Below are 13,648 nucleotides of genomic sequence, written 5' to 3'. Positions count from 1 at the left end.
AACGTTCGCCGCATTTTAAGATCTGCTCTCCACAGTGGAACCAAAGCATAAGTCAACAATTAATTGTAATGGCAGAGACAGCGCCAGAAGCCTAGAAGTTCCAACTGTTGTACTGTGCAAGTTTTGAGATATGATTACTATGCACCGCGCACATGCAACTGCTAACAATTGATGTAGTTGAACCAGTTCAGCAGCATCAGCTGTCCAGCAGACATTTGTTGACGTCCAAACTCGCTTTGGTCGTTATGTAAAGCGCTGTTTGGGCGATTAATTGTCTCCTGGGGCTCCTGATTGTATCGCGAAATAGCCTTTGACACCATGTCAAATTGTTGCAAAGAACATAACTCGAAATAGTACACAAAATAGAGCGAGAAATGGATTTTACATTATTACATTTTTTTTACATTTTTTTTACATATTTTGTACATAAAAATGCATATTTCTGTCTGACAAGCGCTCCATCCCGTAGGGCACACACCTACTCATGTTGATCATCAATTAATATCATATTCCTGGTGGTGCAACGTTAATCACAGAAGGGAACACAACGGTACATGCACATGGAGATTGCACTGGAAAGAGAGTTTTCCCGTTAGCAGAGAGGAGAGGAGAGGAGAGGAGCGGAGCGGCCGCGTCCGCATGGCTGCGAGGATGCAAATTGATTGCCAGCTAAATAAACTTAAATCACAGACACACAGATTCAGCTTAAGTTAAGAACATGCAAAGTTCATGTGTGCATGTGTCGCAGTCGTGTCGTCGTATTTGTCTATTCAATGAAGTTGCCAGGAGATGCAGTACGTGCGAACACCGCACTCTATGGTCCTCCTGCAAGTTCTGCATGGATATCATCAAGTGACAAAGCCATTGCACTCTCGCATTCAAAAGAAGTCAAAAGGCACTCATGTGCGTAATTCAATATTGGGGACAAATTGTTTTAAACACGTTCCATTAGATTTCGCATTGAAAATGCCATTACAAACACACACACGCACGCACACACACGCGTGCACTTATTTAAATGCTTAGCAACAAAAGTCAGCACTGATCGCATTCTCACATTCGTTTTCGCTTTCGCTTTCGTTTTCGCTTCGTACAAACTCAGCGAAGTAAATGGTTGAAACATTTTCCAACTACAATTTACTTTTGTCTTCGATAGAACACAGAGGTAAAAAGTTTTCGGTTACCGTTACCTTGGGCGAGCTAAAATCTTGCGAAAGTGAATTTGGGAGCACGCCCGGAGCATGACAGCAAAGATGCAAAGAGAAAAAAGGAAGCAACAGATGTGCCTCTGTCCGCAACACCCACCCACCCCTTCCGCATGTTGTGTTTGGCAGTGACAACTGAGAGATTGAATTGAACTTTGCATTCGTGCGATTCCGGAATGGAAGGGGGGGGAGAGCAGAGTAGCAATGCAAAATGCGAATGAGAATGGGAATGAGAATGGCAGCAAGTGGGAGCGGGAGCAAGCGGCTGGCAGTGGTACCGTAATTGTGAATTGATTGCTCGAGTGTAGCGAATTTCACTCGCAGAAGAAGGAACTCGAGCAAGTTGCAGAAGAGAGCGGCAGAGAGCAGAGCAGAGCAGAGCACAGTCATGCAATGTATTTGGAAGGCCACTCAATGCGATTTGTCTTGTGTCAGATTTGAATGACAGAGCCGTTTGTTTGCCTAGCGCTGCAGCAGCATATGGAAACGGTGCAGGCCAGCTCTCCTCTCACTCGTGCGTGTGTGTGTGTGTGTGTGTGTGCTGATCTGTCTGTACGAATAAATGTTCACATGTCTGTGAATGCCAGTGCAGCTTGCCTGGCGACAAGAGTGTCGAAGATAATGTCTCCAGGTGCTTGACTTTATTATGCAATTTCATAATTGCTTTTAATATTATTTGATTGTATATTAAATGTATATTTAATACTTAAAGTGAACAATGGATCAGCTGCCTAGTTATATGTGGTACCACAAAATGTCTTGAGTGGATTTACTCCCTTGTGATCTTGACATTTTCATCGCCTTGCACTCTGAAGATTTCTGGCAGTTCTCAAGCGCATTTCTTTTGACTGATTTACGGGACGTGAGTTTGCTCGGCTTTTACTCCTTCGTTTCATTTCAAGCTAACGAACCACGCCTCGGTCATACTCAAGGCCTCCCCCTGCACCCCCACCTGAAGCCATCAGCCAACTGGCAGGCGACCTGCTCAAGTGGCAGAGTTCACAATGAAGGTTCATGGCAAAGGCAACGGTAACGGGAAAGCAAGCACCAGCCAAACCGACTCCTTGGTGGGGGCACTTGGTTGTTCTTCGCTCTGTTCATTGTGGCACAGTACAGTGCATTAGGGCTTCGGATAATGCGCTTTCCCTCTGCCGACACGCCCTGCGCTTTGTGTTCCTCTTGAGATTGCTTCACGCCAACTTTTGCTTCATAATTTGGCAGTTTTCTTGTTGTTTGTCGGCCTTTATTGTATTATCCTGTATTGTCGTTATCCCGGTCGTTGGTACTCCTCGTCCCCGTCCTCGTCCTCGCTTGTTGCTTTTATCATGAGCCTACCCTTAGCTTCCCTCTACCCCACTCTCTCTCTCTCTCTCTCTCTTTCCTCTGTTGCGACTCATTATGCGTTTAATTTTCGCTTTTCATTTTCAATTGCCATAATTTAGTTTTATTTTGCTTCATTTTCAGCCCTGCCAGGCCCTACCTGGCAAAAGTTTTGCCGCAAAAAAGGGCAGGCCCAACTCCAGCCATCCTGCTGCTGCGGATGCGAATGGAGCTGTAGCTGGAGCTGGATGGGGATGGCATATTTTCATTTGAAACGCAAGCTGCGTCTGATTACATCATAAGAAATGCGTAATAATTGCGTTAACATTACGGTCTTCGAGATGAGAGCACCCCACAGCCGCAGCCACAGCCGCAGCCGCAGTCGGAGCCACAGCAAGCGTCTCTGCAGGAGTAACTTTTGCCAGAGATAGGAGGCCCGCCCCCACCATCTAACCAATTCTCTGGCCGCATTAAGCGCGTCCAAACACGCAATGTGGGGCTCGGGTTGTGCGCCTTGTGGGTATGTGTCGGAGCATAAGGAAAACTTCATCAAATTTTTTGTTCACCTGTTTTTTCCTTTATTCACAAGTTTTTAATTTAATTTACGTGGTAATTTCAAGTGACGCTGAATAACCTTTGTTTTTATTGTATTTTTTGTTGTCTGTTGGTCAACAGAGACACAAAGAGATAATCTGGCAGGCATTATGTTTGCCATGCATAAGCCTGAACACTGTTGCGCTTTCAATTTAATTTCGCTTGAAAACTGTAATTGGAACAGTCTGGCAGCTCTGCGTGGGAACAGTTATAAGTAGTGGGATCGGGAGAGAGTGTGCAGCAGGTAGAAAAAGGCACTTCGTGAGAGGGAGAGGGAGAGGGAGAGAGCGAGCGCGAGCGCGAGAGAGCGGATAAGCTTAATCCAATGCTGAGCCTCGTTATTCCTTCTCATTGCTGCTGTTTAGCAATGCAAAGCACAGATAAAGAGAGAGCGAAAAACTGCAAGTAAGAAGCTATAAATCAGAACCAATGAAATATCATTAGTGTCAGAGAGCCACAAGAAACGGCAACAGCAGGAGAAGAGCAGCAACCGCAGCAGCAGCAGCAGCAAGAAAGAAGTGCAAGAAAAAGCAACACTCCGAGACACGAGTCTAGCCTCTAGCCCGGCTCCGCTGTGTTCTGCTCGCTGCCGTTTCCTGGTTGTAAAAACATGAAAAATTGATTGAGCGCGTGAATAACAGCTAGTGAAATGGCTTGAGGGCGGGAGGGATGGGGGATACATGTTTGCCCATACAAATGTCTCTGCTTACAGCTCTCGACGCGACTGAGGGCAATAAAATGTACAAAGTGCGGGGGCAGGGGGCAGGGGCGAGTGTTGGCAAGGAACAACTGCACTTGCCACAAAGGGAAATAGTAGAGTGAAGTGCTGTGGGGAGTGCTTAGTCCAGGATAAAAGTAACACACCAAGACGGTGGGGGGACGAGACAGTCGAACAGACATGGCAGCAGTATCATTCCACAGGACACCAGTGCCCGTGCCCATGCCCATGCCCGCATCTTTGCCAGTGTCTGGGGCAGCACTCGCTTGACTCTCCGGGCATAAACAGCACGTAGCTGGAAAGCTAAAACACCACGTAGCATTATCGATGTAATCACCGGATAAGCTAACAAGTTGCCAGGATTTTCACGCATACTCCGCTGCATCAGGGCGGCGGGAGCAGGAGGAGGAGCTGCACTGTGAGTGGAAAACAAAAGGAACGGAAGGGGGGGGGACGGGGGATGGAAAAACTATTCCCAGATTCCCTCACTCGATGTGTTGCTCTTGTTATTCCTCTTCCTCTGGTTGTTTTTCTGTTTTCTTTTTTCGACTACTTACCAGCGGCAAACAGGGAAAGGGCAAAGGGCAAGGGGCAAAGGGCTTGCATTGAACTTAGTGTGGATAAACCGTTTTGATACCTTCGAAACGTTCAACTTATTGAAGCTGCAAGTATTTTTGTGGCACCACAAGATCTCATATTTAGGAGTGTGAGTGCGAGACTCTGTTAGGAAAACTTCTGACACTGGCACAAGTAATTCGATAATTGACTTTGGAGTACTATAACCAGTTGTACCCCCGCATAATTAACTCGAAAGTGGCAGTTCAACCTCAACTAAATTTCAGCTCCAGCTGTTGGTAAGGTCTGGGAATTCTCTGAATTAATGATGGAAAATACAGACAAGTTTTTTAGGTGCATTTCGGGCTGTTAAGTGTCTTCGGTTTGAACTAATTTGGGGACTGAATAATTTACTTTAATTCCATTCATATATTTTTATGGGTTATTTATTCTCTAGCCAAATCCTTCCTGACTTTATGCACAATTTAGCTGCTTGCGAGCGTAAGTCATGGGAGCATTTAGTTGATTACGAATCGACTGGTTTCGATTCGATGATAAATTCCAATGTGTAGTAGAGCCAGCCACTTGATGGATCATATTAAAATCCGTTCCAATCGAATGAACTGCCAATTTGCTCATCTTCTCAGTTTTTATCCCTGCTGCTCCTTTCGTGCTTTCGCCCTGCTTGTACACTTTGTTCCACTTGAGCTGAGTCCGTATCCTTTGGTCCGAGAAAACCTCTTTGGGTCAACTCCTTGATGGCCACCAAAAGTGATTGGGAGAGACGGGAGAACAACTATAAAGGATATACGTACGTACGTATACAATCGATAGCAAGAGGAGAGTGGCGGAAGGGAATGGGCAGCGAACGGAGTTGCACCTCGTATTATGAGAGGCAATTTATGGCCACACTTGTGGGAATACCAAACGAAATTGCAAATACATATGTACACATCCCATGGATATGTATTTGTGTCCATCCATTTCTCATGTCTATGACTGCGGAGCCGCAAAATATGCGCCAAAAGCATGCAACCTGGCGTTGGCCATTGCAACATGTTGCCTTTGCCACTGAGCTGTTGTCTTGCTGTATTGTTTCGAGCAGAGCGCATCAATTTCTAGACAAATTTAGAGAGAGACGGAGAAAAAAAAAACCAAAAAGGCAGCAGCAGCGGCAGCAGCGGCAGGAGCTGCCGGCAAATACGGGCACTCGTAGGTGGATCTATCTGGCTGCGCTTCATGTGCACAATATCAAATTTGAAGCACACACAGCGACCGCACAGGACTAGACGCTAGGCGGGCCTGGGATAGATGCACAGAGGAGGAGTTGCCGGGCGCCAAGGATTCCCCCGTTGCAGGCGCTTAAGAAGTTTCAGACATGAAATCAATTTGTCTTCCAACTCCCACGAAAAAGAAAACGAGCCGAAACGTGGCAAATGCAACGGTCTCAGTCCCAGACAGAAACCGAAGCACCCGCACACCCGCACACACACGAAGCGTGCCCAAAGCAGAGACGAGTGCGGGCCCGAGAGCGGGGAAGGCAAACCGAAAAAGGAATGAACGAAAGCTGAAAGCTGACAGCTGCACAGCGAAGACGGAATGCTCTTTCCGAATCTCTCACATATATACAAAATATATATCAGAAATTTCTGTAAATTGGAATTGTTGTTTTCTTTGGTTACCCTTTCAAGTGGGTTAACAGTTCTACGAGTAGCTGATAGAAACACGGGTTTCGGTTTGCTTCCATTATCTCCTTTGTTCTTCCGCTCTCTTGCGCCCGTATACCCGACCGCTGAGTAAGGGCAACAAATGTCAGAGAACCAAAGAAGCAGCGTGGGAACCACCCCCGCAAAAAGTCCGACTCAGAGTCAGAGTCGAAGCCAGTCATGCGGCAACACACACACACACACACACACACACACACACACATGTGTAACGTTTCCTGGTGTTGCAATAACTTGTATTTTAAGTTTACTCACTGCTGGGATTCAAAATTTAATTTCATAGTGCGGTGCGTTGTTATTATTTTGCATAATAACATTTTCTGGCCCCTGTGCCGTTTCGTTGCTTTCCGTTCACTCAACCAACTTGGGATCCATCTGTCCTGTCCGTCCTCTTCCCTCCCGCAGCGCGCTCATGCTCCTCCGCATAACGGTATTTGGGTTGGAATTTGTAGCCAAAGGACAGAGAGAGGGAGAGAACTGCCTGAGGACTGGCACTGCATCGAAACAGGCCACAGTCCCGGCCTGAAAGGGACAGAACGAACATGAAGCGGAGCGGAGAGAAATGTAACGGTGCGGTGCGGTGCGGTGCGGAACGAATGGAAATGACCAAACCTCGAACTAGCGCAGCAGCTCCATAATGCCTCATCAACATATCAACATTCCGATGCGTGTTGTGCTTGCATGGATGCTCAGCTAATCAAAATTTGCGTGATGCCATCGACAGGTGACCACAAATCAACGGAGCCACCCGGACCACTGGGGTCAACCAACTGTCAAAATCAGTGGGTTCTCTCTCTCTCTCTCTCTCTCTCCCATTACCTACCGTTTAGAACCAGCAGAGATGTCAATGTGGCGATAAATAAATAATATCATGAAGCCCAACTCTTTGAAGCTCGCTGGGAAATTGCTTAACTCGATTCTTCGCCCTGCCCTTCTGTATCATGTTGTACCTTCGCTCAGACCCAGTGGGAAATAACGGTACAACAGAGGGGATGGGGTGGGGGCAGACACTCTCAGCATGGAGGAAGCCACAAAATTGTTTTAAAAGCGCGCGGGTCAGGGCTTTATCCGTGCACTTTGACGCTCCGTCAGAATGGTTTATTTATTGACAATTCACAGCACGCGCCCTGCCAAGCAGATCATCAAAAGTTATTGTAAAAAAGGTCCTTCGCCCACATGCATTGTTACGATTTTAATAGATTCATAAATTAAACTAAACAAAACAAAAATAAATCCCATTTGGGGACAAAAAACTGTTACACTTGCGAGAAGAGTCTCCGCGGGACGTTTGGTGATGGGAGGATAGCGGCAACTTCCGTCTGAATGTCAAACTTTGAGCTTCTTTCGCGACTTTCATCTTCCGCTGTTCCCCGTACTTCCACTGGCACTGTGAAATATTCATAAGACTTAACGGGGGACAAAGCACAGACGAAGGCAAGACACATATTCAGCACAGTCATAAGGCAATAAAACGAAATCATGTGAGACATTTTTTATACCAACTCAGTTCGCTGCTTAAGGATCTGCAGCAAGTGGAAGGTTATTGAGTCGCGCAAATCCCTGCAAAAGAGCTTCAAGACTTTTGACACAATTGCTTTGGGTTTGGGGGTAAACCTTAAAGAATGATTGCAATTTCTCTGCAGGTTTTGGTGTCCAGCTTGAAGCTGAATCCATAACCGAATAGATTTGAGCATCATTAAGCATGTAAAACCCTGATGGAACTTCTGTTTTGTAGCACCAGCGTGTTGAATTAACTTTTGTGCAAATAGAAACCCAGTCGGAAATGCCCTGCACTATTTATTTGCCTTGATGTTTTCCATCCCACAATAATGTAATACAATGTTTGACCGGTGCAAATATCAATCGATGGCCACATCTGTGCCGGACCCAAGTGCAGCTTATTAGCAGTGGTATAAATGGGACCGGCCAGTGGACGTTGGTTTCAGTTAGAATTGTTCTTTCAGTCTACCAAAAAGCAAAACGAAATGCGCGTCTTCATTCTTGTTGCTCTGCTGGCGCTGGTCGCTGTAGCTACCGCCCAGGGACCTTCGTCTGGTGGTCCGCGCGGTGGTCCGCGCGGTGGTCCGGGGGGGCCACCCCCTCTTGGACCCGGAGGTCCTGGAGGTCCTGGAGGACCACCTGGTGGTCATGGCCCGAGCGGTAATTCTTCCGAGGCTCCACCACCATCCGATGCTCCACCATCCGATGACGCCACCTCCGAGGCTTCAGACTCCGGTTCTTCCTAGACGGGAGGAGATCCCTTCTGCAGCTCCACAAATTCTTTAGCAAACAAAATAAAGAGCTTGTCGCACATATTGAAATCAGAAAATATCCACTCAACATCTGAGAGTATCGGTTTTCGCACTGAAACTCAAGAGTCCTCTCAAAGGGTGGTGCCTGGTGGTGCCTGTGGTTTGGGCAAGTAGCAGAAGAGGCGTGTCTCAAATCGGATGCCTAAATAAGAAATCATTTTATTTGAAAAGTTTCGTTTTCCACGCCCCTCTGCCACCCACCCTAGCTCTCACTCTCTCTCTCTCTCTCTCCCTCTCTCTCTCTCTCGGCGTGCTGAAAGATGGGCTGCGTCAGCGACAGCTTCGTCTGGCGTTGGCGACAACAGCAACAGCGGAAATAACGGCAAGTGCGTCGCGTCGACAAGGGCTGAGCCGAGCTGAGCGGAGCAGAGCAGAGCAGAGCAGAGCACATGGCACAAGTACAAAAGCAACAAAGCGAGCAACTGAGCAGCTAATTGGCAAGTGTCTAGACCCGAAGATATCCTCTCTTTCACTTTTACTTGAGTTTTGGTACCACGATTATGAAGTAAGAGTAGTTGTTGGAGATGAGCTGGGGCTAAAATTTATAAATGAATGAGCAAAAATCATCGTGCAAGAGTGTTGCAAATATTTATTTCATACCAAAATGGATGTTGGTATGTGAAAGTGCTGAGCACACCTGCAGTCGCAAGCCATATACTAGAGGGTATCAAAGTAGGAACAAGAAGAGAAGGCATGGCAAAAGCAACAAAGTTAAACTGTAACAATAACCAAAGTCAAAGTTTGTCGGCAAAGTTTTCCCTTTTTTTGTTGCTCTTCTTGGTACGTGTGTGGGTGTGTGGGTGTGTTGGTGTGTGTACAGGAAACAAATTCATTTCAATTGTTTATATGTATAGAAAGTGGTGGCTGGGAAGGGTGGACCGAAGTAGCGTGAAGTGGTGCGGAGTGAGAAACAGCAGAATATGACGAAGAAAAAGAAGAATCTGTGTAAAATGAGTTGGATTTTGATGCTCTTGCTAAGAGTATTATGACTTTCACAAGAGTACAATAAAACAACTGCAAGGAGATATAGCCACTAAAACCAACAGAAGCTGTTGTTAGCTGCAAAGCTCTCTCAATGATCCGCTTTGCGCTCTTGCCAGATCTCGCTCTCGCTCTCGCTCATTCTTGCCTTGCGCTCTGCTGTTGTGATTGGAATTCGCCTTGGCTCGTTTTTGCCTTTGCGACTGGGGTCTCGCCTTGGGGCGAATTGGCTAGTTTTTGTATTGTATGTCAGACTCAACAAAACTAATTTATTCCATGTAACAAAGTATGCGTAAGGGTATCACTGCATTCAACCCTTTCGAGACTGGCATTCCTTTCTGTTTCCCGTTGAGCTTTTCCAGATGAAACAAGCTCCTTGTAGCTGCTGGTGGTCGGAGCAGGGAGACCGCCTCCCCTGGGCCAGGGCCATGGCATACCTGCAGACTTCTTTCGATTCACTTTCTGTTTTGCAGCGAAATGGCAAAGAAATGCAAATAAAAACTTTTGTTGTTGTTCTGTTTTCTTGTTTCTCTTGCGTCGGTCTTGGCTTTACCGTCGACTCGACTCGACTCGACTGCACCATTGCCCGTATGGGGACCAGGCCGGAAATCAAATAAGCCGAGAACAAAGTGTGGGCCATTTTCATTTTACCCAAAATGCAAAGAAAATCGTTAAAGTTTTCAAATGTGAACTGCCCTGCCCCCCACGTATTCGCATGGTTCAAAAGGAAAATTCAGTGCAAATCGAAGAAGGTAAAACTGTGGAAAACAATTGCAAAAATATTTGCGCATTTTATAATTTGTTCCCTAACCAAAAGGCTATTAAATAACATAACAATAACAGGCAGCAGAGCTGTACAATTCGAACAGGTTTTCGATTTCGAACTGCAAGGAGTAGCAAGAGGCCGAAGCTTAATTAAGCATTTTGATGGAGCGCAACAAAACAAATACGAATACGAATACGAATACGAAAACGTGTTTAAATAAAACATCAAGACAATTTATTACAATTGCCAAAAAAAACAACAGCTTCACTGAATATATCTTAATGTATGTTCGAATAAGACGGATGAAGATAGAGATGCTGGCTGGGAGGAAAAGGCAAATGACAGTCGAGAAATTTCAATGCAAACAACACACAGACACCAAGGGCAAGGCAGGGAGAGCAGAAAGAGCAAGAGTTGATTTGTGATTTTAATTTACATGCCCATCTACATATGTAGAGTGTATGTATGTACATATTTACATATTGAATATTCATTTCTTTGTATGTAAATATGTAAAACCAAATGCTAAATGCAACCATGCTAAGTCCTATTAAAAATAAACTAAGCAACACCAAATGCCTGCTAATAGTTCTTAGGAGTCCCCACAGCGCATTAGCTGAAGCTTGTTTTGCGGGCAAAGCATTTCCTCTGCATGTTAAGGCCCATGCAAACATTTTCCAGAATATTCATTTGATAACGAGTCGCGGCTCCAGCACTTTGTTGATGTTGAACCAACAAATTGGAGCATTTCCGCTGACGCTTCGAGTGCATTATGCAGGTGTATCTATCGATGGTAAATATTTTGCATGCGCCAGCGATAGTTGTGGATCAGACCTGAGACCCGACTCCCGACTCCCGACTCTCGCTGGCTTATGTAAGACAAACACATACCGAAAACAGCTGTTTGCTGTTCGCGGGAATCTGCGTCGTAGGTGACGCTACCCAAGGCCCTGAAGAGTGTATTGGGGTTTACCTTAGCCCCCACCGAATTGACGTTAGTTTGCTCAGCCTGCACACGTCACGGATGAAACACTTGTGGGCTGCTCCGCTCGACTCGATGACTCGTTTTCTCCTCTGCTGTATATATAGTACCCTGTGCGAGTGCTAAGGTCAGTTGGAGTTGTCTGTCCAAGAAAACAAACTGATCCCACATCGATAGCAAAATGCGCACATTCATTCTAGTCGCTCTCCTCGCCGTGGTCTCTCTGGCCGCCGCTCAAGGACCAGGTCGTGGAGGTCCAGGAGGACCTGGTGGCGGTCCTGGTGGTCGTGGTGGACTAGGAGGACCTGGTGGTCGTGGCGGTCCTGGAGGTTCCGGTGGTCCTCAAGGTCGCCCAGGAGGTGGTCCTGGTGGTCCTCCCAGAGGCCCCGGAGGTCCCGGTGGTCCTGGTGGTCCCGGTGGTCCTGGCGGTCCCGGTGGTCCCGGTGGTCCCGGTGGTCCTGGCGGTCCTGGTGGTCCATGGGGTCCACCACGCAACTCCACCACGACCACAGAGGCAAGCTCCGACAGCACAGAAGCAAGCACAGACGCGTCCAGCACAGACGCGTCCAGCACAGAGGAAAGCACAGACGCCTCCAGCACAGACGCCGCCAGCACAGACGCCTCCAGCACAGACGCCTCCAGCACAGAGGCCGCCAGCACAGAGGGAAGCTCTGCCAGCACAGAGGCGTCCAGCACAGACGAGTCCTCCACAACCGAGGCCAGCGGGTCGGGATCCGATTAGCCTGCCTCAGATCTGGCTTACATTTCTGCTGCTCGGGTGACCTGCGGGAAGCCAGTAAATAAATATACATGTATGGCTTGACGAGAATTTTGTTTTGTTGTGCGAGGGCTTTGGGTGCGTGTAATGCCGATGCCTTGGCAGCTGTGCGGCTGGCCAATTGAACATAATCCGCTTATGGAAAAACAAGTGCTGATGCTGATGCTGATGCTGTTGCTGGAGCTGGAGCTGCTGAGGAGGAGGCGAATCCCTCGGCCAAATTGTTTGACTTGATACCAGGCAGTTAAGTGCGAAGTAATTTCCATTCAATTGCGGGAATCAGCGTGGACTTACCTCTATCTCTATGCACGATGCACGATGCACGATGCATTCATGTACCTTTGGCCCATTCCATTAATTAGCCGAAGGCGATTACCGATTCATTGTGTGGCCGAAAACAAAGCAGCGAACACAATAGATAGCCGAGCCGCAAGCCCCGAAACAGCTGCAGCTGTGTGCTGGTGGGGAGGGAGCATATCTCGGTTGCTGCCATTCACCATTTTCCATCTAATTGGAATTTAAGTTTGCCCTGCCACTGACCGCCGCCCCCCGCTGCCATAATTGTGCGAAACAATTTTCTATTTAATTGTACTTCGTCAATTTCCGATGCAAAAACATGTTAACCTCACGAAATTCGCACACGAAAAGCTGCTCAAAAGAGAAAACACAAAACAGGAGAGCGGAGTGTGGAGTGTGGAGGGGGGAGCATCAGCCGTGAAGACTTAAGAGCAAAACAACGGGATTAAGGCACAGCGAAGAAAGAAACCATGGTGAACGCTGTTCGCTGTGCGCCAGAAAGGGATGGAGCTAGCTGCCTTCTAACATATTTAAGAGCGCAACAGGGTGTGTCTCTCTTACACATGTGTGTTGCACTGCCAGAATGAAAGCAGAACTGGAACTGGAAGTGGTACTTATTTATTGCTGCGCTAAGGCGGCAAACACTTAAAGATCTTCCGTCAGTTCTGCTGTTCTGCCACATGCAAGTGCAGCGGGTCAAGTATCAATGTCACTGGGTCAAATGGGTTGGACTGGTGACCGTGATCAAATCACGCTTCATTCGCTTCAACAATTAGCACGGATAACGAATTTATGGCCAGGGGCCCAGGGGGGGCAGTCAATTGAGTTGAACGTTGGACCTGTAACTGTAACTGTAACTTCGAGTGGAGCATTCACACGTAATAACAATTACAAATGCGCGCGCTCCATAAATCAAGCGACGCCATCGCCTCCGACTGCCAGATCTGTGCTTCTGGGCACTAATTACAATTCAGGACGCGTTGCACTCGAAAGTTGTTGCTCAACAAGGCGAGTGCTGGCGGCCTGGTGGCGCCGAGTGCTTAACTTCAAAGTAGCCCTGCCCATCCACACTCCTTTGTGGCTCGCGCGTGGTGGCCATCGTACCCATCCCGAAAGTGTTGTTGTAATTAAATTATGTGTCAAGTGACGTCCTCGACTGTTGTTCTCCCTGCCCTGCCCATCCGTAGCCTGTCCTGTCCTGTGCCGTTGCCGTTGCCGTTGCCTTTTCCTTTTGCCCCGTGCCATCTCAGATGTTGTGGCAAATTAAGTTTGCTTTTGTTCTAGATTAAAAAGGCATTGAAATGTCGGCAAGGATAGCTAAAGGAGAGAGCGAAGGGTAAGCGGCAGTTAAAATGACGCCTTCGGCCAAATTTAGTTTGTTAAGTTTGTTTTTGCCCCGGGAGTCAGTCAGCTCCA

The 13,648-nt window shown here is 47.3% G+C and overlaps 2 protein-coding genes across 2 annotated transcripts; both read left to right on the top strand.

Moving 5' to 3' along the window:
- The first annotated feature begins 8,101 nt into the window (after positions 1-8,101).
- Positions 8,102-8,362, top strand: LOC117580853 (far upstream element-binding protein 2-like). Its single transcript, XM_034267600.1, has one exon. It carries the CDS (start codon positions 8,102-8,104, stop codon positions 8,360-8,362), a length of 261 nt encoding a protein of 86 aa, XP_034123491.1.
- A 2,918-nt stretch (positions 8,363-11,280) lies between these two features.
- On the top strand, positions 11,281-11,980 carry LOC117581208 (translation initiation factor IF-2). Its single transcript, XM_034268180.1, has 2 exons — positions 11,281-11,403; positions 11,464-11,980. Exons 1-2 carry the CDS (start codon positions 11,339-11,341, stop codon positions 11,897-11,899), a joined length of 501 nt encoding a protein of 166 aa, XP_034124071.1. The 5' UTR covers positions 11,281-11,338; the 3' UTR covers positions 11,900-11,980.
- The last annotated feature ends 1,668 nt before the right edge of the window (positions 11,981-13,648 follow it).

This window comes from Drosophila guanche, unplaced genomic scaffold, assembly GCF_900245975.1.
Source record: "Drosophila guanche unplaced genomic scaffold, DGUA_6, whole genome shotgun sequence".
Lineage (NCBI taxonomy): Eukaryota > Metazoa > Arthropoda > Insecta > Diptera > Drosophilidae > Drosophila > Drosophila guanche.
The sequence above is the reverse complement of the archived record's forward strand: the minus strand, read 5'-3'. Positions and strand labels throughout refer to the sequence as shown.